Source organism: Monodon monoceros, unplaced genomic scaffold, assembly GCF_005190385.1.
Source record: "Monodon monoceros isolate NGI ecotype Baffin Bay Population unplaced genomic scaffold, NGI_Narwhal_1 Super_Scaffold_12, whole genome shotgun sequence".
In the NCBI taxonomy this organism is placed as follows: Eukaryota; Metazoa; Chordata; class Mammalia; order Artiodactyla; family Monodontidae; genus Monodon; species Monodon monoceros.
Window position 1 is genome coordinate 156,692,547 of NW_021703768.1, and position 16,400 is coordinate 156,708,946.

Here is a 16,400-nt window from a genome sequence, read left to right on the forward strand (position 1 = left end):
CTCCAAAAGAGGAGAGATCCTTGTTTTGTTGACAGATGTTCTCCTAGAAAAGGCCCTGGTACATAGGAGGCAGAGAGGTTGAACGGATAATGCATCTTAAACCGACGGGAAGGGCATCAGCAGCGAGGACGCTCCGAGAGAGGCAGTCACCTGTAGCAAATCGTTTTCTGACAATGGCCAAACCTCGATCCGAACGGGATTCAGCACCAGGAACCCCTGGACAGCTCTGGAAGCCAGACGCTGGCGGAACCATTCCCCTAGGGTCGGAGTTTCCCACCGGAGCCGCCCGGTGGCTGTACCCGCCGCTCAGTGGGAGGAAACTACTTTCCCTTGCCGGTAGGAGAGGTGGAGTCTCGGAGTGAGTGGCAGCCGTAACAGCCAATGGAATGGAGATCTTGGCCCGCTGAGCTTGGGGCGGCCAATGGGCAGGGGCGTGGGTGGGGCGTGGGCAGCTGCGCGCCGAGCCGGGGCTAGACCGGGAACGCTGCAGTGGGGTCGACACGGCGCGGCGGTTGAGCGGTGGGCGGCTCCGGCGGGCGGGCGAGGACCCGGCGGCGGTACGTGTGGGCCGGGGCGGGACTGGGGGCCGGGGCGGCCCGGGGCCTGGCGGGCTCTGCCGCCCGTTAGCCGAGGCCCCGCCTTTACTGGCGATCTGTGTGATTTGCGTCCGGCTCCCCCGGTGGAGCGCGACTTGTCCCCTCTCGAGCGGGGCGCCCAGTGCAGCGCGGGACACACAGAAGGCGCTCAATAAGTGCTGAGTGAAAGGATGAATGAATGAACCCGTCCCCGCTGCCCAGCCCCATCAGCCCCCGGTTTGAGGGCGTCCAGGCCACCCTCACCCCCACGCCACAGACTGGGGCATCCCGACGCTCGGCAGGTATTTATTGGGCGCCTACTGTACCTGGCTCTGGGCTGAGGAAGACACACTCCCTGCTCCCGTGGAAGTCTCAGCCCAGGGCGAGTGATGACATTCAGAGACTTTAAATTATGTAGTTCCCTGTAGCACCAATGATGCCAGGGGACGGGGTAGGAGACCCCTCTCCACTGGTGGCATCTGAGCTGACATGGGGACGCGGGCAGTGAGAACTGGGAGGTTGGGGAGAAAGCCTAAGGACAGGGGAGCAGCCGCAGTCCCTCATTCTAATGGTAACATTTTCGGGTCTATCTAGGGCGAGATCTGCTTTCCTTTGGCTCATTGAGTCCCCGTAAAGAGGTCCACATGCTTCAGCTCATCCGTTTGTTCAGCCAGCGGTTACTGAGCATCTGTTCTGCGCCAGGCCTTGCGGTGGGTACAAGGGATGCCATTTAGGGCAGGGGGAGGCCCTCCTGAGGGCCTGAAAGACAAGCATCATTGGAAGGTCAGGGGAGAGAAGTGGTCCAGGCCAAGAGAACAACCGGTGCAAAGGCCCTGAGGCGGGAACGGGCTTGCCACCGTCAGGGACCACAAAGGCCAATGAGGTGAGGTGGAGCCCGAGCTGATGGTGCAGAGCCTTTGCCTCAGGGTAAAGCCTTTGGATTTTATGTAAGGGCAGTGGGACCCAGAACATTCTGCAACAATGGAAATGTTCTCTGTCTGTGCTGTCCAGTACGGCAGCTGCTAGACTCAAGTGGCTATGGAACACTTGAAATGTGGGTAGCGCAACTGAGGAAATGAATTCTACATTTTCTATAATTTTTTTTAATTAAAATAAATTTTTTTGGCCGTGCCACATAACAGGATCTTAGTTCCCCAACCAGGGATCGAACCTGTGCCCCCCGCAGTGGAAGCGCGGAGTCCTAACCACTGGACCGCCAGGGAATTGCCTACATTTTATTTAATTTTAATTAACTTACACAGACACACTCGGCTAGCGACTGCTGTGTTGGACAGTGCAGCCGTGGAGAATTTTCTGCAGGAGACAGGGACGTGTGCTAGGCCTGGAATGGGGTGAAGTACTGGGGGTGATGGGCTTGGTTGCTTTAGCTGGTCAGATAACCAATCCAATAGCTGACACGGTTGCCCCTGACATTCACAGTGGCTGGACTGAGGCATGAGCCCCCGGCTGCGTGGCTGGGCCCCGTAGCGCGTCGTGGGAGGGGAGTGTGCGCCCACACATGGTTTGGCCCTGCAGTGACCGGTGACCGGAGCAGCCCGGGCCGCCGCCATGGTGAAGTTGTTGGTAGCCAAAATCCTTTGCATGGTGGGCGTGTTCTTCTTCATGCTGCTGGGCTCCCTGCTCCCCGTGAAGATCATCGAGACAGATTTTGAGAAGGCCCATCGTTCGAAAAAGATCCTCTCACTCTGCAACACCTTTGGAGGCGGGGTCTTTCTGGCCACGTGCTTCAATGCTTTACTGCCAGCCGTGAGGGAAAAGGTAAGGCTCCCTGGGGTGGCAGCAGCAGCCCTTGGCACCTTATGGCCAGTCGTCTCTGGTGCCTTTTGTTTTTTCTTTCCTTTTATTTTTTTTTATAATTGAGATATAGTTGTTGTGTTTTTGTTTTTTTTGGCTGTGCTGCGTGGCTTGGAGGATCTTAGTTCTCTGACCACGGACTGAACCTGGGCCCTCAGCAGTGAAAGCACAGAGTCCTAACCACTGGACAGCCAAGGAATTCCCTAATTGAGATATGGTTGATGTACAATATTGTATAAGTTACAGGTGTGCAACATAGTGATTCACAATTTTTAAAGGTTATACTCCATTTATAGTTATTATAAACTATTGGCTATATTTCCTGTGCTGTACAGTATATCATTGTAGCTTATTTATTTTGCACATAATAGTTGGTACTTCTTAATCCCCTACCCCTATCTTGCCCCTCCCCATCTCTGGTGCTTTTCAACCCTGATACCAAGGTCGGGGCCTTGACACTATAAGGGTGACGGGAAGTAGAAAAGGAATTTGCTGTGTGACCATGAGTTGGTTGCGTCTCTTCTCTGGGTCTTATCTGGTAAACAAGGGGTCTGAACTAGACCTAGGGTTCCCGGCTGGTGGGCTCATTAGCCATTACCTGACCAGACCACCTGCCCCAGACACGTGCACTTTGTCCTGAAGCTGGCAACTGTGGCCTCTCTTCAGCTCCTGTATCAGTTAGCTACTCCTGTGTAACAAATTATAACAGACTTAGCATCTTAAAACAACACGTGTTTATTCCTACACAGTTTCTGTGGGTCAGCAGTCTGGGCACCACTTGACTGGGTCCTCTGCTGCCGGCTCTCATGAGGCTGCAATCAAGGTATCCGGTGGGCTGTGGTCTCATCTCAAGGTTTGACTGGGGATGGATTGGCCTCTGAGCCCGTGTGGTTGTAAGGCGGGTTCAGTTCCTTCCTGGCTGTCAGACTGAGGGCCCAGTGTCTCCCTGGCTGTCGGCTGGGAGCCACCCTCAGTCCCTGGCCACACTGTGCCGTTTGCTTTATCCGCAAGCCCCATCCTGTGCCTGGACCCCTGATGTTGAGGGCTGGGAGGTGTTTTATGCTGCTGAGCTTGCATTCCTCTGTTACACAGCGTGGGAAACTTGTGCACTTGGCATCAGTGAGGATGAGATCGGAGTCCTCTCTGGCACCCTCTGCACCCTCCCCCCACCCCCCACCCCCCGCCGTTTCCCACATTCCCGCAGCGCCACCCCTCAGGCCTGGACTGCTGCAACGACCTTGCCCTTCCCCATCCGCCTTCAGTGCTCGGGGCCCTCTAACAGTCCTTCCCAAACCACTCCTGGGCCGCGCCCCTGCCCCAGACTCCCCACGCCTCAGTGAGCCAGGCCCCTCCTCCTGGCCACCTGCCAGCCTCAGCCAGAGTGTCTGCCTCACAGTCTGGCGTGGCTGCCACTCACCATTCTGGCTGGTCAGGTTTCAGTGAATTGAAGTCAGACACGCTTCAACGTGCCAGTCCTCAGCCGCACCAGCCACATTTCAAGTCCTCGTGGGCCACGCGAGGCTAGCGGCTTCCATATCAGACAGCACAGATAGAGGACATTTCCACTATCTGGAACGTTCTATGGGACAGCGCTGACTCAAGGATCTGACGAGGATGGCTGGATGTGCCGGCGAGCCTCATGCTCGTTCTCAGCATGTTCACCCAGTGGGGTGGAGTGGTGGGGGGCTCTGGAAACAGCCTCCGGGTTGTGTGGAAGCCAGCCTCGTGCAGGCATCAGGGCCAGAAGCCCTGGCTGACATCCCAGTCTGGAGGCCAGAAGTCCGAGACCAAGGTGTCGGTGGGCTGGGTCCTCCGGCCGTGAGAGAGGTCTATCCCGTGTCCCTCCCAGCTTGTGCGGATCGTCTGCGGTCCTTGGTCCCTTACCTTGTGGCTCCATCACCCCAGCTCTGCCTCTGTTGTCACATGGCCTCTCTCTGTGTGTCTCTCTTCTTCTGTCTCGGAGGGACACCTGTCATTGGATTAAGGACATCATCCTCATCCAGGATGATGTCATCTCAAGATCCTTATCTTATGAATGAGTTTCCTGGGGTGGCCATAACAGAAGACCAGAGACGGGGGGCTTAAACAGCAGACACTTATTCTCTCCCAGGGCTGGAGGCTGCAAGTCTGAGACCAAGGTGCTGGCAGGGTTTGGTCCTCCTGAGGCCTCTCTCCTTGCTTTGTAGATGGTCACCTCTTGCTGTCTCTTCAGATGATGGCTCTTCCTCTTCCTGTAAGGACAGCAGTCCTAGTGGGTTAAGTCCACCCTCACAGCCTCCTTTTAACTGAATCACCTGTTTAAAAACCCTATCTCCAAGTATGGTTAGTTTTGAGGCACTAGGGGTTGGGAGACTTTTATATAGAAATTTCCTTTTGTTGGGGAGACACAATTCAGCCCATCACACCTCAGTTATATCTGCAAAGACCCTTCTGACAAATAAGGTCACATTCTGAGATTCCTGGTGGACATACCTTTTAGGGGTCATGATGCAGCCCACTGCACTCTTTTTAAATTGGTTGACATAGTGGACATGACGTGAGGCCTAGTCCCTTTCTAATAGAGTTTTTATTTTTAAATATTTATTTATTTATTGACTGTGCTGGGTCTTAGTTGCGGCATGCAGACTTCTTAGTTGGGGCGTGCATGTGGGATCTAGTTCCCTGACTAGGGATTGAACCCAGGCCCCCTGCATTGGGAGCACAGTCTTACCCACTGGACCACCAGGGAAGTCCCTTTATTTTTAAATCCGTCAAGGATGAGCCACCACCCCTCTTTAAGACCTGTACGATTTGGGTATTTCTGCTACTTGAAAGGTGACGTCTGAAGAACCTGTTGCATGGGAAGCGGGGGTCTCGGCGGTCGCGCCTCTGAACCTCTGCCTGTCTTTTCCCCCTCTCGTGCCCTCTGCTCCAGCTCCAGAAAGTCCTGAGTCTTGGGCACATCAGCACCGACTACCCGCTGGCCGAGACCATCATGCTGCTGGGCTTCTTCATGACCGTCTTCCTGGAGCAGCTTGTCCTGACCTTCCGCAAGGAGAGGCCGGCCTTTATCGACCTGGAGACGTTCAACGCCAGCTCGGACGTGGGCAGCGACTCAGAGTACGAGAGCCCCTTCATGGGTGGCTCGCGGGGCCATGCGCTCTACGGGGAGCCCCACATGCACAGCCACGGGCTGAGTGTCCAGGAGCTGTCGCGCTCCAGCCCGTTGCGGCTCCTCAGCCTGGTGTTCGCCCTGTCGGCCCACTCGGTCTTCGAGGGCCTGGCCCTGGGCCTGCAGGAGGAGGGGGAGAAGGTGGTGAGCCTGTTTGTGGGGGTGGCCATCCACGAGACGCTGGTGGCCGTGGCCCTGGGCATCAGCATGGCCAGGAGCGCCATGACCCTGAGGGACGCTGCCAAGCTGGCCGTCACTGTGAGTGCCATGATTCCCCTGGGCATCAGCCTCGGCCTGGGCATCGAGAGTGCCCAGGGCGTGCCCAGCAGCGTGGCCTCCGTGGTGCTGCAGGGCCTGGCAGGCGGTACGTTCCTCTTCGTCACTTTCTTTGAGATCCTGGCCAAGGAGCTGGAGGAGAAGAGTGACCGACTGCTCAAGGTCCTCTTCCTGGTGCTGGGCTACGCCGTCCTGGCGGGCATGGTCTTCCTCAAGTGGTGACCATCCCGCGCCGGGTGCCTGCCCCGCCCCCACCCAGCTGGAGCCTCGCCTCCCCCGAGGGTCCGAGCTCAGCCCCCGGGCTGCGCCTGTGCACAGAGGGGCCGCCCGGGACTGCACTGAGCCCCAGATCCTACACCCCGAGCCTTGGGGCACCACTACTACTTTTACAAATTCTTCTCTTAAAAGTATTCACCAAAGCTGTGTGGCCATGTCATCCGTGGGCGTGGGGGTCTGGTGACTCACAGGGGAGGCGGCCCCGGGCATCCAGGTGGGGTCAGACGCAGACCCTCCCCACCCCTAAACACCGCCGGCTGTAGACGAGTGCGGGAGAGGCCAGCCTCTGTCCTCCGCAGCCCTGGCTACAGTGCCATCGCCGTAGCCACCCCCCACGCCTTCCCTGGAGCCCTGCAGGACGTGGCGGGCCTGTCCCCAGGGTGAGCAGAGGGTCCAGTCGCTGTCACGTGATGCCCTGAGGGATTTCTGAAAGGAGTCCGCCAGCCAGGAGCCTCCGGCCAGGAGCCTCGTTCGCGGTTAGTGGGGGTGATGGGGCTGTGATTCCTGCCACCTGAGGCTGTGCTTCTGGGGAGACGGAGGTTCCAGGGATCTCGGAGCCGCCCTCTTCTTCCCTGCTTTCTGGTGCGGCCGCCCTGCCCGGAGCGGTTGCTCTTCAGGGGCTGGGGTTCCAGGCCGGGCTGAGCTGCTCGGCTCCCCGAGGCAACAGAGCCCCAGGGCTGCAGAGAGTGAGGGCAGGCCTGGGGCAGCTTGGCCACAGGGTCTCCAGAGCAAGACGACCCCCGCAGGCCAGGGTCAGGGGCCATGCGACTCAGCTCCCCCAGGCCAGACACGAAGCTAGGACCCCCCTCGGGGAGCGCAGGAGCCTAACAGCCCCGTGGGGCTGGCGCGAACCCTCCCCTCCGTGGCAACAAGCTCTGTTAGTGTAGTCATGGCAACCGTCTCCTGCTCGGGGCTGAGCCAGGGCTGAGGGCCCTTCCGGGGGGACTTGACTGTGTCTGCCCCCAAGCCTGGAGGCGCAGCCTCGGCTTCCGCAGCCCATCCCATTACTTACACCCTTCCTGTCTTCTCACTTGTCCACTCGGCCATGGGGCCCAGGCTCCTTCCTAGCACCTCTGATTGCCTTCCTCTCACTCGCGGTTGCTGCCCAGACCCACACTGGGGAGACTGGCCGTGGCAGTGGGGCTGTCAAAGCTACCCAGCGAGGACGGGCCCCTCTGCCCTGTGGCCCTGGGCGCGGCGGGGCCTCCAGCCCGTCACTCCAGCCCGGTGGGGTTCCAGGAGCAGCTACTTGCTTGTCCCAAGGGGCGTCCCAGGCGCTGGCCTGCTGCCACCTGCCCGGCTCCGCGGGCAGGAGAGCACACAACCTCCGCCACGGCCCCAGCCTCATTCGGTGTCGATATGGGTCTCAGGGGGCAGGGCCGTGTGTCCAAGGCCCCCCACTTCCACTCTATTGGGCGCCCACCCCACCGCTGCTGGAAGTATTGGGCCCGTTTCCAGGAACTTCTGTCTGGCTTTTGCCAGGACCCACGTCTGAACCCCGCATGGCCTGACCCTGTCCCCATGCTGGGAAAGTGACCCCTGTGGGCATGGGACCATCACCTCCACCTTGTCCTAAACCCACCCTTGCTGGCGACCCCTGCCCCTACTTCACTCCACCTTTGCCCCGGGTGGGCGGGATGTCATGGAATTGCCAGATTCCAGAGCCTGCCTTTAGAAGGGTGTGGCCCGTGGGACGGGTCTGGGCAGGGTCCCCCAGGGGCCCCGTCCCCCTGAATCCAGTAGGAAGCCCCCCCCGTGGGTGCAGAGCAGCCTGCTCCAGGCTTCCCCCACTCCATACTCCTTCCCCTCCGTTAGCTAAAGCACACGCACAGCAGGGGCCCTGCCCTCCCACCAGCCATCAGCTTCCTGGGATGCCTGGGGACACCACAAGCCTCTCCGCCCATCAGTTGCATTTCCCCTTCCCTTCCCTGCACTGGAGGCTTCAGGGTCATATCATCCCCCCTCACTCTAAGCTTCCAGACCACGAAGGGCGCTGCCACACCAGTGAGGGGGGGAAGCCCCGGGGCGCCCCACCCATCCCTCAGACACCGCCACCCCAGTCCCCGGCATCCTCGGATCCCCAGCCTGCCCAGCCTCTGTCTGCCAGGCTCTGGCCTCTCTCTATGGTCCTGCCAGACCCAGCAAAACTGCTTCCAGGTCCCCCAGGGATGGTGGGACCCCAAGAAGTTTGGGGGGAGCTGTGTGTCGTAGGAGAGGACACAGGCTGCCCCGCCAGCACCCCCAACGCCACCCCTCCCGTCTGCTGTGGTTGGAGGGGCCAGGGTCAGCCCTGGGGTCTGCCTCCTGGGGCCACAGGGATGATGGTGTCACTTGGTCATTTCTGGTCAGCTTTCCCTGCTTTGGCCAAGGATCAAAGTTGAAAGCTGAGGTAAGAAGAAAAATGGTCGTCCCATCTGATGGGGACCCCGGAGAGGCCGACCTCACTCCTGAGGTCCCCCGGCTCATGGTGGCCGTGTCCAGCCTAGACCAGGGTCTTCTCGTCTAGGCCAGCTCAGTGGCTCCATCTCCCCCACACCCGCTCTGACACGACAGGTGCCGTGTGGTGACAGCTCTGGCTGAAGAAGCCTGCGGGTTGGTCACCCACCACCTGGGGCCCTGGACCAGCCCTGACATGGAACTGGACGTTGGCCACGAAAGCCTTCATCTCTGTGCAACTTAGCGCCATCTAGGACGTGTCGCTTTGAGATCTGTGTGCGTGTCTCACGGAGGAGAGGGCGCACACGCCTGCTAATGACGTGTGTATTGCTTGGTGTCAACCAGGCACAGCCACCTTCACTTGGACACGAGCGTTCCCAAGTAGCACAAACGCCTTTCTGTTTAAAGAAACAAAACTCCCAGCACAAAACACCACCTTTATCCGGATGTGCCTGGCTGGGTCAAGGCCACCCCTAGCCGCTTGGCTGCGACCAGGCAGGCTCCTGGCAGCACGATTATGGGCGCCCAATACGGGGGCTCAGCAAGCAGGAGGGTTGAGCCAGGACTCAGCTCTGGTCCTTGGTACAGCGTCACCCTCACCGGCCCTGCCACCCCCAAGCCGAGTGGAGTCGGGGCTTCCAGTGCCAGCCACAGCTGGATGCAGTCAGCCGGGTCCCCCTCCTTGATCTGGAGACAAAGGAGTAGAAAGTTAGGAGGTGGCACCCAGGACTTGCGGATTGAATCAAGCGTAATAACAGTGTCGCGGCTTCTGTTGTCTGCTGTTTGCGTTTCTGGTGGAGAAGTTATTAGTGTGGAGCCGGGGAGGGGGTCGCCGGTTCCCAGCCAGTCTACATCTCCCGGGCCCCGAAACACAGGCATCGGACGGGATGCTGTGTCCCTGCACACGGCGCCTCCAGGCCTGCCCTGACCACCAGCTCTGGACCCTCAGCCTTGCCAGGAAGAGAGGGTCATGCAGCCCACATGTCCCAGCCCGTGTCCACCCTGAGCTGTCTATCAGCTTTGGTACAGAGCCAGTGACCGACCCACCTGACCTTTTGAGAGCCTCCTAGAGGCTGGGACTGGGCTGGGACTCCTGAGGGCAGAAGGGGGCTGCTGCAGGGCTTGGGGTGGTTCTGGGAAGACCCTAGAATTCTCCTGGCTGTCAGTTGGCTGAGGCCAGATTGGGCTGCAGAAGGGAGACCCCGTCCCTCCCCGACCCTGACACCCTCCAGGCCTCTGCAGCTCCTGGGGCAAGAAAAGCTGACCTGGCAGACCGCAGTGTTCTCGCCGAGGGCCCAAGTGATTGCTGTGTGCCCAGCCTGGCAGGAGAGAGCCGGGATGGGCAGGTGGGCCGTTTAGAGCCCCCCGTCTCAGTGCCTGGGAGGCACAGCTGAGGTGCTGCGTTTAAAGCAAAGGAAAAGGCCGCCACGGTTCACATGCCCTCTCCTTTGAGGGACCGGCTGGGCCTCCTGCTGAGCTAGTCTTGGCTGGGGCAGGGCCAGAGATTTTTCATTTCTTTCTCTTTTCTTTTTCTTTTGGCTGCGCCGCACGGCTTGTGGGATCTTAGTTCCTCCACCAGGGATCGAACCTGGGTCCATAGCAGTGAAAGCCGGCGTCCTAACCACTGGACCGCCAGGGAATTCCCAGATTTTGCATTTCTACCAAGCTCCCAGGGGATGCTGGTCTGGGGACACGTTTGAGGTCCATTGCCCTACCCCAGGGTCCCCCCAGCACTGCTGACGTGGGGCTGGGTCATCCTCTGGGGGGCCGTCCTGGATGCCCTGGGGTGTGGAGCAGCCTCCCTGGCCCCACCCACTCAATGCCAAGAGCCCAGCCTGGTCACGGCAACCACAAATGTCCCCAGACATCGCCCAGGGTCCCCTGGGGGCAGAATCACCCCCAGGGGAGACCCACTGTCCTAGAACCTAAGGCAGCTCACATTCTAGCAAGGGAGACAGATGATAGATGGACACAAAATGTGATAAGTGCCCTGAAGATAAGCAAGGTGGAGGGAGAGCCACGAAGGGAGACAAAGACTAATTTAGCAGTGTGGTCAGCGGGGAGTCTCTGAGGGCCTCACTGGAGTCAGAAGATGGGTGAAGAGCTTTTCTGGCAGAGGAAGTGGCCTGTGTAAAGGCCCTGAGGTCTCCCTGCATGTCATGGTCCTTTTCTCTGACTGATCAAAGCTGTCCGGCTCTCTGTTAAAGGATGCAAGTGTGGCAGGGGTTCATCCTGCTGATGGCTTAGGCTCCAGTGACCCCGCTCCTTGGAGGTGTTGATGACAACACAGCCCCGTATGTGCAAGAGCCCCTCAGGCCACTCCCAGGGGCTAGGCAGGTGGCTTCAGTGAAGGACCAGCATCTTCCACCAGGGGCTGGGGTCCAGCTCCCACAGGAGCTGGTGGGCAGAATTTGGGCTCGAGACACCAGCCCATTCATTTTTTAAGGCAAACTGTGTTTTGACAAATGACCTTCTTATTTTTAAATGTTGACACCAAAGTTAAAAACAAATAAAAACCTCTGTGGGCCAAACAGCATCGGTGAGAGGCCGTGGCACCCAGCCTCAGCTTCGCCCACATAATTGCATTAATCCCTGGAGCACAGAAAGAACAGAGCATGAGACCCAGCCACCTTCCTCCCTGAACAGTGGGTCTGGAGAGTGGCCCCCACCCGGAGCAGCTGGCAGGAGGCCCATAGGCTGCAAGGCCAGGCGAGGAGCAGGGACCTCTCAGGTGAGTGGCTGTCCCTTTACATTTGAGAGGACTTCTGCAGATCAAGGACAGCCAAAGGCCAGGTGTGCGTCCCTGGGCCAGGCCCCCAGACAGCCTGGGACAGCAGAAAGGCTGGCTGTGGCTTCAGAACCTGATGGACCCGAGCTCCAGCCCCAGCCCGGTCTCTTTCCAGCTGGGCCACCCCAGGGGAGCCGATCCCGTTCTCTGAGCTGATAAAACCCAACCCTCTCTTGCACTGGTGCACGAAGGCCAGGGCTCTCCCGGCCGGCCGCGGGAAAGGGGGCACTGCCGTCCTAGTTTGGGGTGCTCGGGTGGGCGTTGAGCCCCGTGCCTGGGAGAGCGAGGGGGAGACTCTGGGGCCTGTCCTCTCCTGGCTCATCCGGCCCGGAGCCTGGCCTGGGAGCCATAAATAGCAGCTGCAGAGTGCAGCGTGCCCACACTCCTAGGCGTGAGTCAGCCTGCCCCGGCCTGGGCTGGTGCCTGGAGGAACAGAGGGCCCCTGGTCACTCAGAGACGGAAGCAGGCAGGCAGTCGGAGCGGGAGGGAGCAGGGCTGTCATCTCTGAGCTCCTGTGTGCTCAGCAACCCCAGGAGGGTGGACGTCGTGCCCGATAGATCACTCCCAGCAACGCTGGGAGGCAAGACCATGGTGATCCTCATTCACAGATGGGGAGACTGAGGCTCAGAGGAGCGCTTGGCCGGGACGTGGAGATCCACAGGGCTGTCTCCATCGCTGGCTGAGGGCACTTGGAGATGTGGGGCTGGGGCCAGGCCACCCTCTGTGGTGCCCCACATGGCCTAGGACAGGGCAGGAGTGGGGTGTGTCCGGGGGACAGCTCCAGGCAGCCGGGGTTGGATGGGGAACCGGAGGGGAGCTTGGGTCAGGTCGGGAGCAGCTTGAACGCCAGGCTGAGAAGCTGGACCTTGACCCGGAAGTGAAGGAAGCCAGGGGTGGCATGAGAGCAGAGGAGTCTGTGCGGTGAAGGCCAAGGTAGAAGGAGGGCTGGAGGGGGCTGTCCTGGGAGGCCAGGAAGGAGGCGGGTGGGATGGTCCAGGTGCTAGAGGCCAGGAGGTGCAGTGGAGGGGCTGAATCAGGGAGAAATGGGGCCCTTCAAGCCCCCAAAGCAGGATGAACCTCAGAGGCCCGGCCTCTGGGGGAGCCAGATGGTCTTGGGGGCAGTGCCCACCTCTCCAAGGGAGCAGGAAGGGTCTGGCTCAGCCAGAGCCACAGACATGTTGGGTCAGCAAAAATCAAGGAGCCAAGAGCCAGAGGAGCCCTTGGGCTCCAGCCGACCATCTGCTCACACACCTCATGATGGGGAGCTCATCACCCTACAAAGAGCCTCTTTCACCCTCCGACTGCTCTGACCCCAGAAGCTCCCTCCTTGTGGGACCCTTAGTGTCAGCCTATCCATCGAGGGGTGCCTGCTTCTAACAGGCTTGGGCCCTGGGGCGTTCTCACACCCACCCCTGCCTGGTTCAGTTGCTGTTTCCCAAACCCCAGTCTTCTCTGAGATGAGTCTCCACCCTCCCAGTCTTCAGGAGGGAGGGGTGATGGTACCCTGTTGGCTTAAACGTGGACACACAGAAGTCAACCGCACAGACGCTTCCCAAAGGCAAACGTTTATTCTCAGAGACAACTCCTATTTGATGAAGATAACATTTTCCTACCAGAAAACTGCAAATCCATTTCCCTTGTCTCCCTTTGTTCACCCCCAGCTTCAAAAGCAACTGCCCTCCCACCCCACCCCCGCCCCCAGCTCAAGGGCCCAAATGCCATCTCTGCCTTGGTGGCCTGCCCTTAGGGGCACCCACCCAAACCAAGTCCCACCCTGCCAGGACAAACCCCCCCCCCCCCCCGATGGAGACTAGTCTCCAGGTACGTCCCCACTGCCCCGAGCCCTCTTGGGCCACCTCTACCTTCTCATACACCTATTGATTGATTGATCGATTATTCATTCCATCAATGACCTCTCCGCTGGGGGGCCCTGCCCTGGACCCTCACCCCCACCAGCCCAAGGGTGTCCCGTTCTGTTCCCCCAGGCCCCTTGTCTGCAGTTCTGCCAACTGGCCCCTTCTCTTTGCTCCTGGGTGACCTCGGCTCTGCCCCCATCTTGCCCAGCGGTCGGCTGCTGGGTGGCCCTGGGGTGCGCCAGCTTCCTCCTGGGGAAGAAGACCCCACCCCTATGGCGTGCCTGGCAGGAGCCGGTGTTCACCGGGCGGGGGTCCAGATGGGGCGGCGGTGACCTTGCCCGGGGGCGCGGGGCCGGGGGGAGGGGCGGAGCACGGCGCCCGGCGGCGGGCGGGGACGGGCGGGGACGGGCGCGGGCGCGGCGGCGGCAGCAGCTCCGGCGTGCGGGGGGCGGTGGCGCCCGAGCGGACACGGAGACGGCCAGCAGCAGCCGCGGCGGCGCCGCAGGGACGAGCGCCCAGGTAGGAGGCCGGGGCGGGGGACCGGGGCGCCGGGGCCCGCTGCGTCCCCCCGCGAGGCCCGCAGGTCCTCTCCTCGCGCGCCCTCCTTTGCCCGAGCCCCACCCTCCCCGGCCGCGGGGCCGGGCCCTCCACCGGACCCCCTTCCCCGGTCCGGCTGGGCCCCGGCCGGGCCGCCCTCCTCGTGCCCACCTTGGACAGCTCCTTCCCGGCATCACCCCTCCCCCGCGGTACTGACGGGCAGCCTTTCGGCCGAGCCAGCCCCTCCTCCGGCCCACAGGAGCCCCCCTGGGTCCCGCTGTCAGGGCGCCTCCAGGAGGAATCGAGTGGGCCCCGAGCCCGTCTCCCCGCACCGCCGCCCCGTTCAGCTCTCCTGCTCCCTCTCCCAGCCGAGGCCCTCATCCAGGAGCCCCTCCTCTGGTGGACGGCCCTCCCCCACCACTTAGATCCTCCTCGGGCCCAGGGGAGCCCCCTCTCCTCAAACCCCTCACTGGTCACGTGGTCCCTATGTCAGACCCCCTTGGGGCAGGCAGCCCGAGCCCCCAGGCCCTCGCCTGGGTTGGGGCCTGCTTTCTGCACCTGAGGTCGCTCCAACCTCCCAGTAGCAGTGGGCTCCGGGGACCCAGGACCTGGCAGCTTCCCCTGGCCCGGGAGCCTCAGGGTGGGCTGCCTTGCACAGGGGAAGGACCCCAGGCTGTGTAGCCAGCCGGGGCCGGGTTCAAATCCTGCTCTGCTCTGCCACCTCTCTGCTGTGACCTTGAGCCCATGCCACCCCCTTTTGCGCCTTGGTGCCCACAGGCCCCTTCCCCCAACCCCAGCCCATGGGAGGTGCAGGTGGCTTTCAAATGGCACCAGGTGGATTCCTGGCGTGGGTTTGCGGGTTGTTGAATGGGGCTCCGAGTCAGGGATCCCAGGCCCCGGTGGGCCCCTCCCGGAGGACACCCCTGCTGACAGGCCTGGAGCACTGCCAGGGGGTCTGCCCCCAGAGCGAGGCAAGGGCTGGGTCTGGGGTGGAAGAATGGACGGTCACCAGCCACCCCAAGTCCCTCGGCCAGTTGTGGTGGTGACCCCTGGCTGCATGCTGATGAGCTCAATTCTCGGGGTGCCCACCCAGGAAAGGGTAGCGACTGCAGAGCAGGCTGGCAGCCCTGCCAGCCCCCCACCCCCAAGTGCTATGCATGTCACCAAGATGCCTAAAAACAGTCCCCCACGAGTTAGAACCGCTAAAGCTCCTACAAGTTTGCCTGGCACGTAATTTGTGAGGTACTTGTCGGCTGTTACCTTCTCCGTATGTCTTTTTCTGACAAACCTGGTACTTTTGATCACTGAGAATGTGCCTTCCCAACCCACGACCAGCCGAGTGCTTTACACCCTGGGCCTTTGTGATTGATAACCATGTCCGTCCATCTTTACTGAGGGCTCTGTGTGCCAGGCACCTGGCCAAGGGCTTTTTCCAGCTTATGGCACTGCTTGTGCCAGCGGCTCTGTGGAGTGGGCACTGAGACTGCTCCCATTTCACAGATGAGAACATAGAGGCTCGGGAACATCAATTTACTTGCCCGGGTTTTCACCGCCAGGGTCTTTCACACCATTGGGTCTTGCTCCCCGCCCCCCCACCCCCACCCTGCTCCCGCCCACCACACACACACCTGAGAGAAGTAGCATGGCCTGGGTGCAATCTTGCCATATCTCCTCTATCCCATTGTAGACCCCGCCCCGTGTTATGGGACCCTCAGAGATGGCTGAGAAGGAGGCAGGGAAGGGGTCTCTGCTGTTTCTATAAGTAAGGACACAGATGCTTGGAGACAGGCTTCCTGCCTTCCCACCCCCAGGTCACAGTTCTTCTCCCACCTCCATCATTTCAGGAATTGCTGTGCTGTGTGACCTCCCGAGGTCACTGGACCTCTCTGAGCACAGGGTAGGGGAGAGGGGAGAAGAGGACCCCCTCGCAGGGAGTTCTGTTCCTACGGACACATCAGACCTGAGCAGGAGGCCAGGGCAGGCCAGACCATAGACTGGGTTTGGAGTTCAGGGAGCGAGGCTTTCTCTCTTTAGGCTAAGTTTTACTTTTCTCATCTACAGCCTGGGCTGCTGTGGGAAACCCGCTTCATGATTTGCAAATTCTTGGACCTCCAGCACCAGGATCACAGTTATGGGATGAGGGGAGGAGAAGAGCTTTAAAATGCAAGTTCCCAGGGCTGTGGCCCTGAACCAAAGGATTCACCACTTCCAGGGCTGAGGCCCTGCAATCTGCATTTTAAAGATGCCCTACCACACAGCTCCCACGAGGTTGACGAGCCTCTGGGCTGGGGTGAGAGCAGGGAGCCTGTGATGGCCGGAGAGAGGCACTCCTTTACTTATTTTGCGGAGGAGAAACCTGAGGCTCAGGGTGGCAAAGCAGCTTGCCCAGGTCACAAAGCCAGGGAAAAGCCAGTGCCACCTGGGGGCTGGGGGAGCATGCAGGTGGAGAAAGCAGTTGGTGTGCACCCCACGCTGGCATCTCCATGCCTCTTCCAGCCCAGGGACCACTCCCCCCCCACCCCGGGGAAAGAGTTTAGGCCCCAGATTTCGTTGAGGGGAAGCAGACAGGCAGAGGGTCTGGCTCTGAGCCTGTGTGCAGGGCAGAATGGCAGAGTCGACCAAATCAACCGGGATGCAGGAGAAATGCCGCTCCTCTGAGAGGCCGACCTTCCCACCCCCTCCTAGTGGGT

General features: G+C 60.4%; 1 protein-coding gene across 1 annotated transcript; it reads left to right on the forward strand.

Annotated features, from left to right (window-relative positions):
* The first annotated feature begins 477 nt into the window (after positions 1 to 477).
* SLC39A3 (solute carrier family 39 member 3) lies at positions 478 to 6,229 on the forward strand. The gene is made up of 4 exons (XM_029218483.1): positions 478 to 557; positions 1,170 to 1,285; positions 2,016 to 2,354; positions 5,305 to 6,229. The coding sequence occupies exons 3-4, from the start codon at positions 2,145 to 2,147 to the stop codon at positions 6,037 to 6,039; spliced, it is 945 nt and encodes a 314-aa protein (XP_029074316.1). The 5' UTR covers positions 478 to 557; positions 1,170 to 1,285; positions 2,016 to 2,144; the 3' UTR covers positions 6,040 to 6,229.
* Positions 6,230 to 16,400: the final 10,171 nt, after the last annotated feature.